The following is a 15,746-nucleotide window of genomic DNA, read 5'->3' as shown; positions in this document are numbered from 1 at the left end:
TATCCTGTGTATTTCATTCATTGCTTAGTATTGGAAATGGATTTACGTTAACCCGATAGACCTGGCATACAGAATAACATCTGTAAACGTAATGAATTCTAAGGCTTATTATGTGAAGTGTCATTTTAACGGTCACATATATTTTCTTGAAAATGTAAATAAAATGATGCATCATTACAGAACAGTTGACTCTGTGGTGAAGACTTCTATCATTCGATTACGAAATAGCAACAGAAACTGAATGATAGTTTCAATTTTTACATTGAAGGGAGTAACTTATTTAAAATTAATGTTCTCTTTAAGTTCGTCAACTGGAAATGAACTTTCTCGCTGTCTCCGGGCCTTTTCGTCTTTTATTTGATATTGACGAAACTTAACAAAATAAATCACCGGAAATAAAAGTTAAAGCTAGACTAAAATGATGTTCTGTTCTCTAATAAATAAATAAATAAATACAATTATTATAATAAAATGTTTATATCTCGGAATATCTGAAGGTTAAAAATATGATGATATGATGTTGGGTACTTGGACTTCTCATTTAAAATAAGTAGACACATGTTTCATCTTTATATATATATATATTTCTTCTTTAAGGAAAGAAATATGGTTGGGTTACAGTTGTTATAATTTGATGGTCATACCCCGAAATTCGTCAAGCTTAAAGACATGAACTTTGGTATTTAGATTTTTCATTTAAAATAATTAGACATGTTTCGGCGTATTTTGATATTGAATCTCGTTGAAAATGTATTTACGTAGCTCAGTCTTGCGTTTTGTCACTCTTTTACAACAACGGCTTTTCCAAATAGCTACGAAGAATGTAAAATATCGAAACTGGTTTCTTGGATATTATGTTGAAAGAAGTGGAAACTTAGTTTACATTTTTTTTTTTTCGATCCCGTTGCTTGCAACAATGGCACGATCAACAATATGGATAATTGACATGCAACATTCGTTAGGTAATTTGTTCATTGTTCTTGATTTTGGTTGAATTCTTTTGTAACAGTTTCTTTCTTCTTTTGTTGGTTAACGGAAATCCAGAGGTTCGGCATTCCTTTCTAGTCAGCGCACGAACGACATAGAGGTTACAATGAACCTCTCGCTGAAAGAGGTCTCCTGCCCGTGATGAGAGGAGTTTGGTTTAGAAGCTTTCCTTTTAGTTTGTTGCAATACTATAGTCGGTGCTTGTGATCACAGTCTTGGACCAGGTCGTAGATGAAGATAGTATGAGTCAAGCAGGTGCTTGTATTGCATTCGCATCGTGAATACAGATTGAGTGGCAGCTGGGAAAATTTTTGAGTTTTTCGTTTTCTTTGTGTTATATTAAGCATTAATCTTTTTCGCGAGTTTTTCAACGAAAATTAAGATTTAAAACATGCAAATCGCGTATTGTGCATGGAAACAGGAAATACAAACATTACGCAACACATATGTAGTTGATAAGGTAGTTAATTAAAGGACTGTGAATTTAGAAAATAGTTTGGTAATATTATAGTGATGATGGCGTATTTATTAATAGATAAGAGAGGATATATAGGAAAACGTGACTGTTCCTTAGCTATCATTACAAGTAAAGGGTAATTCCACAGCTGTTTTGATTGCCGTACGTGTTGACTCTTTTTATTGGGATTCAATAGTTTTGAACCTGAATCGAATTCCATTGGGTGATACTAACTTTTAAAAAATTTTCCGCTTTTCTTGGTTTACAGTTTCTGATTATATGATCCATTTCCTTTGTTGTTTCTTCAGGAGAAGTCATAGTTTAGAAAATAGCTGATTATCGTTTGTATCCGAAAATTCTCCAAACAGCAAGGAAACGAGTAATGCATTTTTTTTTTTTTTTTTTTTTTTTTTTTTAAAGGATGATCATCTATTCCAAATACCGCATTGACAGCATTGATTATGGCAATTTTGAGCTAAAAATTATCGGAGTCCAGCTTCAGATATCTTCGGAAATAGTAAACCAAAGATGGCAAGTACTAGCCACCGTTCCAAATGCTTGACTATTTATTTAAAGTTTGCGTTGTTCTTTTGTTCGACTCAACTATCAACAAAATAACGGAAAAAACGAGAACAAAAATAACGGAAACAAATGTAACGAAAGAACAAAACAAAAGTAACGACAAAACTAATTATGACATAACTCGTAAATCACGCACTGTCTTTCTGCCTAGACTACACTGAAGAATCAGTAAGCAAGAAAATGAAAATCTCAACATAACTTTCTTTTTCCGCAAGTCAACCGGAAGACCATCCTTAACTGGAAGGACTTAATGAACTATCCCTCTCATGTAACTAGAGATGCAAAAAAGCCGGCTTTTTTGAATCGATGTTTTTTTTCACATAAAAAGCCGGCTTTTTTGGGAAAAAAACGAGAATTTTGGAAATTTTGGCTTTTTTCAACTTCATGATTTTTCTATCTAAATAGCTTTCTTATAGTATATTCTATAGTTAGATAAGACTTTCATGACCTGAATGTGATATTTCGCTCTGAAATTCACCATCAAAATGGATGGAGCACATGTTTTACGAATTAAAGCTAACATGAAGAATGTAGTATTTGAGGGTAATTTTAGAGGCTATTTAACTTTATTTTAACTTTTGAGTTATCGACATTTTTTTCTTCTTTAGTTTGTCATCCGTGTTTCATTTCTAAGAGCTTTTAGTACTCTAGCTTCTAGCGCAAAAGTTAAACTTGCCCGTTTTTCTATTTATCCGTCAAAGAGTACGTTTTTCAATATATCCGTCAAACCGTACTTATACATATCTGTTATACTGTAGCTGTGAAGTAATTTAGCAATAATTTTCCGGACACAACCTTGAATACCAATTTATACAAATAATCAGTAGCGGATTTAGAAAAGTACTTTAGGAGGGGTTTTTCTGATTGTTTCGTTTCCTAAAAAGTCCTAATTTTATTTGGGAAGTGCTTGAAGTTTATGAGTACAGGCATAACTAATATTTCGTTTCGTTTATATGTTTAGCAATAATCTTCCGGATACAACTTTAAAAATCATTTTATACTGAGAATCAGTGACGGATTTAGAAAAGTATTTTGGGAAGGGTTTCTTACTAATGTTTAGTTTTTTTTAAACATTCGTAATTTTTATTTGACGGGAGCTTAAAGTTTATGAGTAAAGGCATAAATAATAGATATTTCGTTTGTTGCAGACATTCCGTAACTTTGGGAAACGGGCTTCAGTCCGAAAGACCGCCCCCCTAACCTTCGCAAAACCGTCACTGCTGGTAATTAGTAATAATAACTATTTAAAAACAATAAGAAAGGAAGTCGGCCAACTCACAGTATACGCACTATTTCTACATTCACAGATGGAACAAAGAAAAGCTTTGTCAGAATGGTCGAATGCTGGTTGAATCCCGGACTTCCCGATAGAAGCTCAAAAGCTAATCACTCAGTCATGTTTGTTGTGCAGTGGTATTTAGTTTAACTTAAATATATTCCGTAGTCTTTTTTTGGGAGGGGGGAGTTCCGTAACGATATGTTGAATCCCTCTTGTTAAAAATTCAGAAAACTTGAGGATTGGGTAAACTGTGATGGTGGTTCTATAAAACTTAATTGTAGAATTTCAAGAATATACAGAACCAAAAGCTCTAGATGTGCAGCCTTTAAGTGTATCATATAAATCTAAGTATTTCTCTTATGTTTTATTTTAATTTTATTTTGTTTCAAAAAGAGGGTATGGAATATTTTGAAGTAAAAATACTACATACTATTTTGCTAGTTATTTGTGTATTCTTTAAAAAGAAGTGTTTACTTTTAGGGTTGGCTGGTTTACACCAACTTTTTTTTAATAACTGGTTTAAACCACAAAAATAAAAAGAATGAAAAATGCGAATCGTGTGAACTTCATGGTAACGTTTCCAGATATCAAACCACCTGCAATAGTTTTATTTCCCTTTCACCTTTTAATCAAGGTGTCCCATGTTCAATTCTCGGTCGACCCACAAACCTTCTTTCATGCGTAACCCAAGTAGCGGTTCGGATGTCAGTTTAAGCGAAAGTCTTCTCCTTGATAACCTCGGTATTTCGTAAGGATGTTAAGCCTAAATATACGAAACAAACCAAATTGTATATTTCTGCATGCCTAAATGCGTGTTGTTTTATAAAGAAGCCAATATTGCTTAAATATATTGATAGAAATTGGCCAAATTTATCGATTGCCTACGTAGCTTCCAGCATTAGCTTGGATTGGACTTTCAATGATATCTACGTACCGGTACTAAATTTGTAATTTAATACCTCAGTTTTAGCGTACTGATTATGGTACGTTAACCTTTAAATTTTACATGCAAAGCAATAACAGGATTTTCCCGTTATTGTCTTACATTTCAAGTAATGACGGGATTTTCCCAATGGCTAGGGCGGGAGATTCTCAATTTAAGAAATTTACTGACCGCACGTCTTTAAGCTTATGGGAGTTCTTCCGGCATAACCCCGCTGTTGCATAATAACATCAAGGCGAAACAAACTTATTTCTGTGAATATGTAATATAAATATTTGGTCTAGGAATTAATTCGTGCGGGTGGACAAGAGATGGCGCAACGAACGGAGGGTCCCACAGTTCCGTGTATCCACACATGTGTTGCAAACCCCTGTCATCGCGTATCGTTCGTAGTATAGGGCAGTGGATTAAAGCGTCAACAACACCAGTTTGTAGTTAAGTGAACATGGCGCAATTTGTGCCTGATAAAGTGTTTTTGCGGGGTGTCCTGCTGCATTACTTTAACATGCAGAAAAGTGCGACTGAAAGTCATCGTATTTTGGTGGAAGTGTATGGTGACCATGCTCTAGCTGAGCGAACGTGTCAGAAGTGGTTTGCACGGTTTAGAAGTGGTGATTTCGGCTTGGCAGACCAAGAGCGAGCTGGACAGCCAAAAAAATTTCAAGACGAAGAATTGACAGCATTGCTCGAGCAGGATTCGTGTCAAACGCAGGAACAACTTGCAGCAGCACTAGGCGTTGATCAAACAACAGTCTCCAAACGCTTGAAAGCCATGGGAATGATTCAAAAGATATCACATTGGGTTCCACATGAATTGAAAGACAGAGACGTTGAAAGACGAAAAACCATTTGCGAATTGCTGCTTCAACGACAGAGCAGAAAGGGGTTTCTGCATCGAATTATTACGGGTGATGAGAAGTGGATCCATTACGAGAACCCTAAACGAAAAAAGGCCTGGGTGAAACCAGGTGAACCAGGTCCATCACAACCAAAACGAGATATTCACTGTGCAAAGGTTATGCTGTGCATATGGTGGGATATGAAAGGTGTGGTGTACTATGAGCTGCTGCAACCGGGTGAAACTATGAATGGAGAACGTTATCAACGACAATTAATGCGTTTGAAGCAAGCTCTGGCCAGAACACGACCAGAATGGGAGAACAGACATGATAAACTTATTGTTCAACATGATAACGCTCGCCCACATGTCGCAAAACCGGTCAAAATCTATTTAGAAAATGTCGGATGGGAAGTTTTACCCCACCCGCCGTATTCACCAGACGTTGCTCCTTCGGACTACTACTTGTTCGATTGCATGAACAACGATTTGATTGGACAGCGGTTTACTTCTTCAGAAGATATCGAAACATGGGTCTCTGACTGGATCGCTTCCAAGGATGAGGACTTCTTTCGCCACGGAATCCGTACATTGCCTGACAGATGGGCGAAAGTGGTGGCTAGCGATGGACAATATTTTTCTTAAGGTATTTATGTATTTTGTGTTTGTACTACAGCTTCAATGTGTGCGTACCAACCGCACGAATTAATTCCTAGACCAAATACATAAAGCAAAAAATCTAATTCAAAAAAGCCTGGTTTAAACCAAAAAAACCTAGTTTAAACACCCCCCAAAAAACGGGTTTTTGGCATTTTCAAAAACAACCACGGTTCTTGCCAACTCTGCTTACTTTTGTATATAGGAGGTTAAAAAATTCTTATTATATACATTGGTTAATCCTGTGGAATTCATAATGCAAAGAATGTTGAAGAAAAATTGTTTGAAATATTTTTTCGAAATTCATAGTTTATTTTCGATGTTTTATATTATTATCAGCATCAACCACTGATTAAATGATTTTTTGTGTTATAGAGAAGCGATACAAAGTCTGTTTTATCAATTTAAAGCAGTATTTTGAAAAAAGCCCAAAATTTCCCAAGCAAAAAAGCAAAGCAGAAAAAACCGAGTTTTTTTCCAAAAAAAGCCGGTTTTTTTCCGAGCCCTTGCATCTCTACATGTAACAAAGAAACATGTGATTTTCATCAACATAATTCCCGTTCCTTCGACGCCGCCTGAGGATGCTTTGACCTGAAAACAATAATAACACATGGGCACAGGTTCAAATCCTGTCCAGTTAAGTATTTTTTCCTACTAATCAGTATAGCAATAGTATCTGCTCTTCATCAAATGACAAAAGTATAGAATTTGCAAACAAGCAACCAAGCTGTTTTACATATGTCTTCAAACTGAGTATGGTATTTCGAAAAGCTTCTAAGAAGACATACGAAGTAGCGAAGAATTGGAACCACTGAATAAGACTCACAAACCATTGGCATTAATTTCCTTTCCCCTTATGCTAACAAAAACAATTATAACACGATCTTAGCAAAGATAGAACTAGACCCCTACGTCCGATGTAGTATAAAGGTTAACGTGTTAAGAGTTTGAATCTGTAGATCGAGGTTCGATCTTTACTAAACTACGTTTTTTCTAAATTATACTTGTATCGGGATCATGCCCTGGCTACGAAATGCAGATCATTGAACAATCGATAAATTAATAAGTACGAGGGTCGGCTGATAACTTCTTGGCCCGACCCCCTTCCGAATGTACTACCCTGATGTAATTGATGTCATGTGAAATGTTGATCTTTTATATGTTTAAGTACCAAATTTCACGATTCTACCATGAACGGTTTTTATTTTACAGGTAATTGAATGAATCATGGCGGAGCCAGATGTCAAATTCACCAAAGAGGAGTTGCGGGGTGTAGTGAAGTTCTTCTTCTTGCAAAAGAAGTCTCCCAAGGAAATCCATGGTTATATGCTAGACACATTGTGTGGACAATGCCCTTCATACTCCACTGTGAAGAAATGGTGTGCGAACTTCAAGCGTGGTGAATTTTCAACAGAAGATGGTGATAGGTGTGGCAGGCCAGTGTCAGTGTCAACTCCGGAAAAAGTGGACCAGATTCATGACCTGATTTTGAGCAATACGGGTTTCGCTTCAAGAGATAACTGACAAAGTGCACATATCCAAAGAACATGTTGGGTCAATAATCCATGATCAGTTGGACATGCGCAAGCTTTCTGCGAAATGGATTCCGAAATGTTTGAACGCGGATCAGAAACGCGAACGTGTGAGATCATCGCAGGTGATTTTATGGCATTTTGCGAACTCCAAGGACGATTTTTTGAATCGGCTTGTTACCCAGGATAAAACATAGTTGCATTACTTGAATCCGGAAACCAAACAGCAGTCATGCGAGTGGCGCCACTCAAGATCTCCAAGGCCCAAAAAATGCAAAGCACAAAAGTTCACAGGGAAGGTGCTTGTCTCAATATTCTGGGATAAGGATGGTGTTTTGCTCTCAGACTACCTTCCAAAGGGCCAAACCGTAACTGCAGAGTATTACTGCAGTCTCCTGGCTAAGATAAAGGACGCTGTTAAAGAAAAGCGCCGGGGAAAGTTGACAGGAGGTGTCTTGTTCTTGCAGGGCAATGCTCCCGTCCACAAGGCTGGCAGAACAATGGATTTTCTGAGGGACCTAGGGTTTCAGTGCATTGACCACCCACCTTACTCGCCAGATCTTGCCCCTTCTGATTATTATCTGTTTCCAAAACTCAAAATAGCACTGAAAGGACAGACATTTCACAGTGATGATGAGGTGATAGCAGCTGCGGAACAGTTTTTTGCAGACCTTGAGTTTTTTTTTTTTTTTTTTTTTTTTTTTTTTTTTTTTTTTTTTTTTTTGAGGGTTGGAAAAGTTGCAGCATCGAAGTGCCAAATGTGTTGACTTTCGAGGGGACTATGTTGAATAGCCTCACACTTTGATGCCTATAGCTCAAGTCCTTCTGGGTCGGGCCGAGAACTTACCAGCCCACCCTCGTATATGTGTTATCATAATATATCAGTGGAATTGTTCCATCGTTAATCTAGAAATTATTGATTTACACATTCCTTTATATTCTGCCTTTTTTAGATCTTCTCGTGTTTCTCTCTGGTTTTTATTTGCTTATGTATAAAATAAAGAGAGAGAGAGAAACCCAGAGAGGGAAGGATAACTAGTATTTCTAGATGTAAAAGTAGATCTTTTATCCCCACTCTCTTATGTTCCTTTCTCTCAATATATGTATGCATGACTCCAAAAGCGCATTCCCACCTGCAATTCTCCCTTTCCTACTAAAGTAAAAATAGGGTCGTTGGGGTGGTTGAGAATTAGAAAGACGTTGGGCCAAACCTCAATTTTGTTACAGATGTGATATATCTGTGTGGCAAATTGCAAATAAGAGAACAAAATAAATTAAGAATGACGATTTCATTATCGCGAGGGCAATTGATGACATAAAAAGTTACAAAATCATGTTACTTGAGCAGTTCAAACAAGACGAATGGTAAGAAATAGATATAGGAGGAAAGCAGTTTCTCTCTTTTTCCCCAAAAAAATTTCGTAAAAAAAGAAAAAAAAAGTTGTATAATGTGAAGGTTTAATATAAAAGCCTAACAGCACAACACGGAGAAACACAGAATAACTGACAACAGTGGCATCACATGCAAGATAAGGAGAGGTTATTAATATAAACTCGTTTCCTTTTCAAACTTTGATAGTGTATATCGTCTTACTTTTTAAAATGGCCGCTGTAGCCTATTTGTGAGAACATTCATCTCCAGACATGGTGTAGAAAGAAGAGAAAGACAGAGATACGACATCTGTAATATCTATGTGATTCACTAAGAAACTATAGGAATTAGAATATCCGAGTTAAAACACACGTGAGAGAGCGAAAGGAAGATTTAGAAATTTAAACTTTTAAAAAGTCCTAGAAAGGTGAAAATATAGTTAAAAATTGGAAAAGGAATCATGTAAGTTACGTTTCTGATATTCTAGTATATTTATTTCAGCATGCAAACGTCACTATCCGGGTATACGAGATAAAGTGAAGAGAGAAATATTCCTATTTCAAGAATTAAATCAGAAAAAAACTACTTGACCTAAACACGAATTCGCAACCTTTGGAGTAGAAAGCGAGCACTCTACCGGCTGAGCTAATGATTTCTTTGATAGTAGAAGGTCTAACGGCGCTTTCCACAGTTCAGGAATTTACCATGACTTGTTCGCAGGAAATTGTTCCAAATCTTAAATGTGTTGATGAGTTATTATATTTCAGTAACTAAACATGGTGACCAGAAACGCCGGCAGGAATTTTTTCAAGGAGGGATGCGAAAAAAAGCAATATACAGTTTTTCAGATTATTGTCCTATATGTGTACACTTGTGTCCAAAATTTGTTCCATGTGTTTAGAAATTACATAAACGAGCCACTTGCAACAGCCGACCCGTTGATTCCTTTCATCCGGCCAGTTTGGCCCACTATTTAAACTATATGTCTTACCCAATATTTAAAACTCAATTGAAACTGTAACCCTTGAACACACAGTAAGACTTACAACATGAGAAAACAATCCAGAAGCTAATATTTCTCTTCAGCACCACCCCTTCCCACTCAACTTTGTGCTTCAAAACTCGTCACAAGTAAGATTTTTTTAGTAAGTAAATGTTTTTGGTAACCGACAAAATAATTTTAACGTTTTTGTAATGCTAGTATACGAGACTGAGATTCTCCACTGAATATAGTTGTTCAATTCTTGTGAAAATTTTAAACATTGTCTCGTACAGCCCTCGACGCCAGTAAAAGTTCCCTGTGATTGGCTCACCACGTGTTTCAACTGGGACATGCCTGTCATAAATAGAAATAACTCTCTTATGATAGAAAATGTCACATGTTTTCTTCAAAACATGCAGAAAATGAAAAGCGTATTTACAAAAATATTTCAATAAAAACGTAAGAAATAAGCAAGTTATAATTATAAAGAAATCTCCGAAACTTTCATCGCCAAATCCTAAGTTCCATTTTCGTAATCGTGCCAAACGTAAGTGAAATTTACAAAGATAGGGGGAATGTTATGTTTTATTAGAAATGCTACGTAAATCTCTCATAATATTAGTTACTATACATATGGCACAGCTCTAATAATAATAGATATTAAACTATTTTTACAAGCAAACAAATAATTAAATAGAAATAAGCCACAAAGTATGTGAAGGGACCATTCATTTTGTTAGTGAATTCCTTCTTATACGTCTACGAAATTAAGGAATTTCCACTTACCTGTGTAGAGTTGTTGGTTAGCGCGTCCTTGCTTGCTATTCAACTTTTTCCACGATTACCAGTTCAAATCCCATACCCTACATTAACTTTTTTTTTTTTTTAGAAAAGCTTAATTCTGTCAATTCGTTATAGTCTCTGCGAGTAAAAATGGTAAAAGATATCGAGGTACGGTTCTTTTTTAAATCGTTTCAGCGTCCCAAAAATAGGTTTCATTTCCTCTGTTTACACACTATTAAAATCGCAAATGGTTCAAATTTATCATTTTCAGTTTCAACGTTTATCCCCATAAAAAAATGGTAATTAGATTGCGAGAAGCGGTTTTCTCAGCGTCTCAAACCAACGTATCATGACAATACAGAATATTCTACCAAAACCGGGAGTGGTTTAAATTTACTATTTCGGTTTCAATACTGATTTCCGTAGAACAAAACGGTAAGATATCAAGATGTGTTTTTTTGCAATTGATTTAGCTTTCCAAGAATAGATCCCACTTTCTTCATAAAGCATCTAATAAAGCCGGAAGTGGATCAAATTAACAGTCTGGTTTCAACATTTATAGAACAAAAATAGTAACGACAAGCGGTTTTATATGTTCAGGATGTCAAGAGAACATACCATCACAACCCGCAACACTCTACAAAAACCAGGAGTGGTTGTAATTTACGACTACTTCCGGATTCAATATTGATTTCCATACAGGAAAAACGATAAGAGATAACGAGATGCAGTTATATATGCAATAGATTTAGCTGTCCATGAATCGTTCTATGAAAGGATCATCGTTTGTAATCTCGTCCTTTCATTTAAACTTTTATCCCTGTAGGCGAATCGGAAGTTTTGGAGATCTCAATCACAACACTGATCACAATTTCAAAATATAAGTAAAATATATCTTAGAACCCTTAAGATAGACAGATCAAACTCTGTATATGAGCAAGTTGATACTAGTCACACCATCTTCGAGAATTTCGATTTTGAGTAGAGGGAAAATATCAAATTGTACAATATTTTAATTTCCCATTTTCTGTTTATAAAATAGCCAAATTCAGAAAATAGTTAAACCATTTAAAATTAATTTGTGACTTGAGTCGATTTTGTTTCTTCTCATTTCACTTTGATTTATAGGCGTATCATAAGGGAAAGAAGAGTGCTCAAATATGCATTTCAAATATTTTCCACAAATCTAATCTTCCAGTACCAAGAACGGAAAATTAAACTAGAGTACGAAATCGACCTTTCCTGCATCATCATAACGAACAGAAAGCTGTGCCACGTGAAAATAATTTTTGGGCACTGTCCTTAGTTGGATTTTTTGCTTTCATTAAGACGTGTATAGACGTGCGGTTCAAAATTTATGCTAAAAATAGAGTACCTTACATCCTCTCAAACTAAGGATATGAAACAGTATACATATTTCTCATTAAAAATAAATGGGCATATATCCTAGCATTTTTCAATATTTCGCTTTTAAGAAAGGGAAGTGAGCGTTTGAACAATTATTTTATTCATATTGAAATCTGTCTTATCATCATGGAAAATGTAAACCATTCGAAATTAATTGTTGAACATAATTAATATTGACCTTTAGCAGTGATTTTACCATGATACTTTCGTCAATAATGCATAAGGAAAGGAAGTTCAAAGTTTATGCCAAAAATAAAATATCCCAGGAGACCTTAAAATGAAGGATATGAAACTCGATCATATATTTCTAATTTAAAATTAGTAGATATGTCTTGTCGTGTTCTAAAAGTTCCTCTTGTAAGGAGGGGAAAGGACAATTCCTACGATGATTTTCTTTACATTCGAATCAAATACCGTTCCATCATCATGGAAAAACAACCGTTTGAAATGATTTGTGGAATATAATTAGCATAGCTTGACCCGAGCTTTTATCATCTTACCTAGGTAGTTTCAGTAAAATGTGTGTCGACAGGGATAGTGAAGTCAAAATTTGTCAACGAATTGAATATTTCTAACGTTAGGACGATTAACTTTTGTATATAGACTCATACTTAAAAATAAGTGGACACACACTATAACGTTTTATAAAATTCCACTTTTACGGGGGAAAGGGATCAATTGCTATAATTGTTTTCTCTAAATATAAAACTGACATCGACGTGGCCAGTCTCATTGCGGGAAACGGCGAAAGCCTTTGAAATTACTTTTGAACATACCACTTGAGTCGAACTTATTTTTCATCAGTTCACTTTGAAATAAGCATCCTAAGATGAAAAAAGGTAGTTTAAAAAACCTTTCAAATATTTCTCAAATAAACCTATTCTTTCCGTTCAAAGAACGGATATTTCTGCTATTAAATAAATAAATGTAGAAACTTTCATCATTCCCTTCAAGTAGACGAAGATTAAAATACCAATATGAAGTGCGCCCTGATATATACAGTATATTATACTATTCGTCTAGTTGTATTTACTTTACCGGTCTTAAATGGTATATGTATATTGAATATGCTACAAAGTAAATTCACAATGGTTCAAGTATAAGTGGATTAAATGTTTTTTGTTAAATTACTTGTATACTGCGTGTCCTTGCGGCTAAGTGGTGTACTTGTGAAGAGGTACGGGAACTTCGGATTCGATTCTCAGTAGAAGTAGATTTGAAGTAAGATTTGAAGCTTTCCTGGCGGCGTATATGATAAAGTTCTTCTCGGGCAATCAGCCAGGTGAAAACTGGTGGATAGGCCAACGTTTCGAGAGCTGTCATCCTTCTCATCATCAGGGCAATTATGTAGAGATCAGCGGATATAAGTAATATATACTCTGGGCTGGCAAAAATGCTGGTTCCTGATTGGCTGAAAATGCTGGTTCTTGATTGGCTGATTCAATCTGAAAACTGGAGCTGTGATTGGCTGGCTATGTTCCGTAGTCCGTGGTACTGATTGGCTGAGGGTTATATGGATGTTTGTGTGTCGTTTTCTTTGCTGTGGTACTGACGACCGGGTTCCACAGGGGGCTGAGTTGAAATCCAGTGTCTCTATTAACGTTGTTCGGTACATGAACTATGGCAAGAGATTCGGCTACTATCCTGGTCCAATAATTGGTGCTCTTGGTAATGATGGATGTGTCCTTAAATAAAACTTTATGGCCTTCTGTTAAACTGTGTTCAGCTAAACCTGATTTTTCTGGATGGAATAGTCTAATGTAATTTTCATGTTCTCTGCAACGTTGTTCAATGGTGCGTCCTGTTTGTCCTATATAAGCCTTTCCGCAATCACAGGGCATACGATACACGCCTGGTGTCTTTAAGCCCAAGTCATCTTTGATCGGGCGAAGTAAGTTTCTGATTTTTGGTGGCGGCTTGTGTATGGTCTGAAAGTTGTTTTTTTTTCAGAATCCGGGAGATCTTTCCAGAAAGTTGTCCAGTGTATGGTAAAACTGCTATACTCAATGGTTCGTCAGTTTCTTCTTTGGATTTCCTCTGTTCAGAAAAGGTCCTTTTCAGGGCCAAACTGATATCATGCTTCTTGTGATTATTCTGGAGTAGCGTCTTCTTGAGATGATCCAGTTCCCGAGAGAGGGATTCTTTGTCTGAGATGTCTTTCGCTCTATGTGCTAGTGTGCTGATGACTGTGTTTCGCTCTGACTTATGATGAAAACTGTTGCCATTGAGATAGAGGTCAGTGTGAGTAGGTCTCCTGTAGACGCTATGGCCGAGACTACCATCGGGCTTCCGGCGGATGAGAATGTCCAGGAATGGCAAGCATCCGCCCTTTTCAATCTCCATTGTGAACTTGATGTTACTATGTTGTTTATTAAGAAGCCCAAACCCAATACCACAAATACGATACCCACTTCACTCGCTTCGAATTAGCAAGATTATACATCGTACCAGTTTCGCTCTTGTGAAGGAACGCATTAGTTTCACCCGCTGGACACTTGACAGATTAGATCGCGAACTTCTATCAACTATCTTCTCTCAACTCTTCCTCACTGGACACTTGACTACGGCAGACTGGGATTGGGTTGACACCAGTTCCACGGCACAGGCAGAATCACTTCTCATAACTACAAGGAAACAAAGTAAGAAATTTTCACGACTGCAGAGACCGGTACAGGATACATAGGATACATCAGAGCGAAATCCAGAGTCATCATCAATCTTACAGACAATCAACTAGATGAAGCCACTTCTTCACTGCTACAAAAAGGTCTGAACTTCGCTCCAGCGCCTAAGTTCATTCCGTCTATAGAAATAATCTCCAGCATTGAACAAGCTATACACTCTCTTCCAACAGCAGAAGCAGACGAAATTCGGCATGAAGTAAGTCTGGCCCTGAAAAGGGCCAGAATACCAAAACCTAATATTTCCAAAGAAGAAAGAACAGCTCTCAAAAATCTTCGCCAAGACACCAACACCACCATAGTACCAGCAGACAAAGGCAATGCAACTGTACTTATGCCTACAGAAGTCTACAAGAACAAGATGTTAGAGCTACTCAATGACACGGCCTACAGACGCCTTAAGAGGGACCCTACACCTGCAGTCGAACGGAAAGTAGCTGCTCTTTTGAGGAAAGCCAGTTTACCAGATGAAACCCGCAAGGAAATCACGCCACACGGTAGTCAGCCACCCTGACTTTATGGCCTGCCAAAAGTACATAAGCCTGACATCCCGATGAGACCCATCGTCAGTGCCATTGGGGGTCCAACTTACCGCCTAGCCAGGTATCTCACCTCTCTGCTTCAGCCATTAGTAGGACAGTGTGAGCATCACGTGAAAAATTCATCCGACTTCCTGAATATACTAAAAACAATGCGCACAGCTCCAGAAGACCTAGTCAGCTTCGATGTGGTTTCATTGTTCACCAAGGTTCCAGTTCAAGATACGTTACTCCTACTTAGTGAACACTTCACACCGGAAATTGTAGAATTATTCAGAATCATCTTAACTTCAACATACTTTCCATATGATGGACAGTACTATGAACAGACGGATGGAGTCGCCATGGGATCACCACTTTCACCAGTAGTTGCGAATTTCTTTATGGAAGATTTTGAGCAAAAAGCATTAGAACTGACACCTTTCAAGCCGTCATGTCTATAGATTCGTAGATGATACGTTTGTCATCTGGCCTCACGGGGAGAAGACACTGCATTTGTTCCTAGAATTTCTTAATAAACAACATAGTAACATCAAGTTCACAATGAAGATTGAAAAGGACGGATGCTTGCCATTCCTGGACATTCTCATCCGCCGGAAGCCCGATGGTAGTCTCGGCCATAGCGTCTACAGGAAACCTATTCACACTGACCTCTATCTCAATGGCAACAGTTTTCATCATAAGTCACAGCGAAACACAGTCATCAG

The 15,746-nt window shown here is 37.0% G+C and overlaps 2 protein-coding genes across 2 annotated transcripts; both read left to right on the top strand.

The window, feature by feature from the left end:
- Positions 1–916: 916 nt before the first annotated feature.
- On the top strand, positions 917–15,014 carry LOC145665111 (uncharacterized). Its single transcript, XM_081732386.1, has 2 exons — positions 917–962; positions 14,482–15,014. The coding sequence occupies exons 1-2, from the start codon at positions 917–919 to the stop codon at positions 15,012–15,014; spliced, it is 579 nt and encodes a 192-aa protein (XP_081588512.1).
- Positions 15,015–15,053: 39 nt separating this feature from the next.
- On the top strand, positions 15,054–15,482 carry LOC145665110 (uncharacterized). Its single transcript, XM_081732385.1, has one exon. The coding sequence runs from the start codon at positions 15,054–15,056 to the stop codon at positions 15,480–15,482; it is 429 nt and encodes a 142-aa protein (XP_081588511.1).
- The last annotated feature ends 264 nt before the right edge of the window (positions 15,483–15,746 follow it).

The sequence above is a fragment of the Thermobia domestica genome, chromosome 11 (genome assembly GCF_964235325.1).
Source record: "Thermobia domestica chromosome 11, izTheDome1.hap1.1, whole genome shotgun sequence".
Taxonomy (NCBI): Eukaryota; Metazoa; Arthropoda; class Insecta; order Zygentoma; family Lepismatidae; genus Thermobia; species Thermobia domestica.
This window is presented reverse-complemented; position numbering and strand designations above follow the sequence as displayed.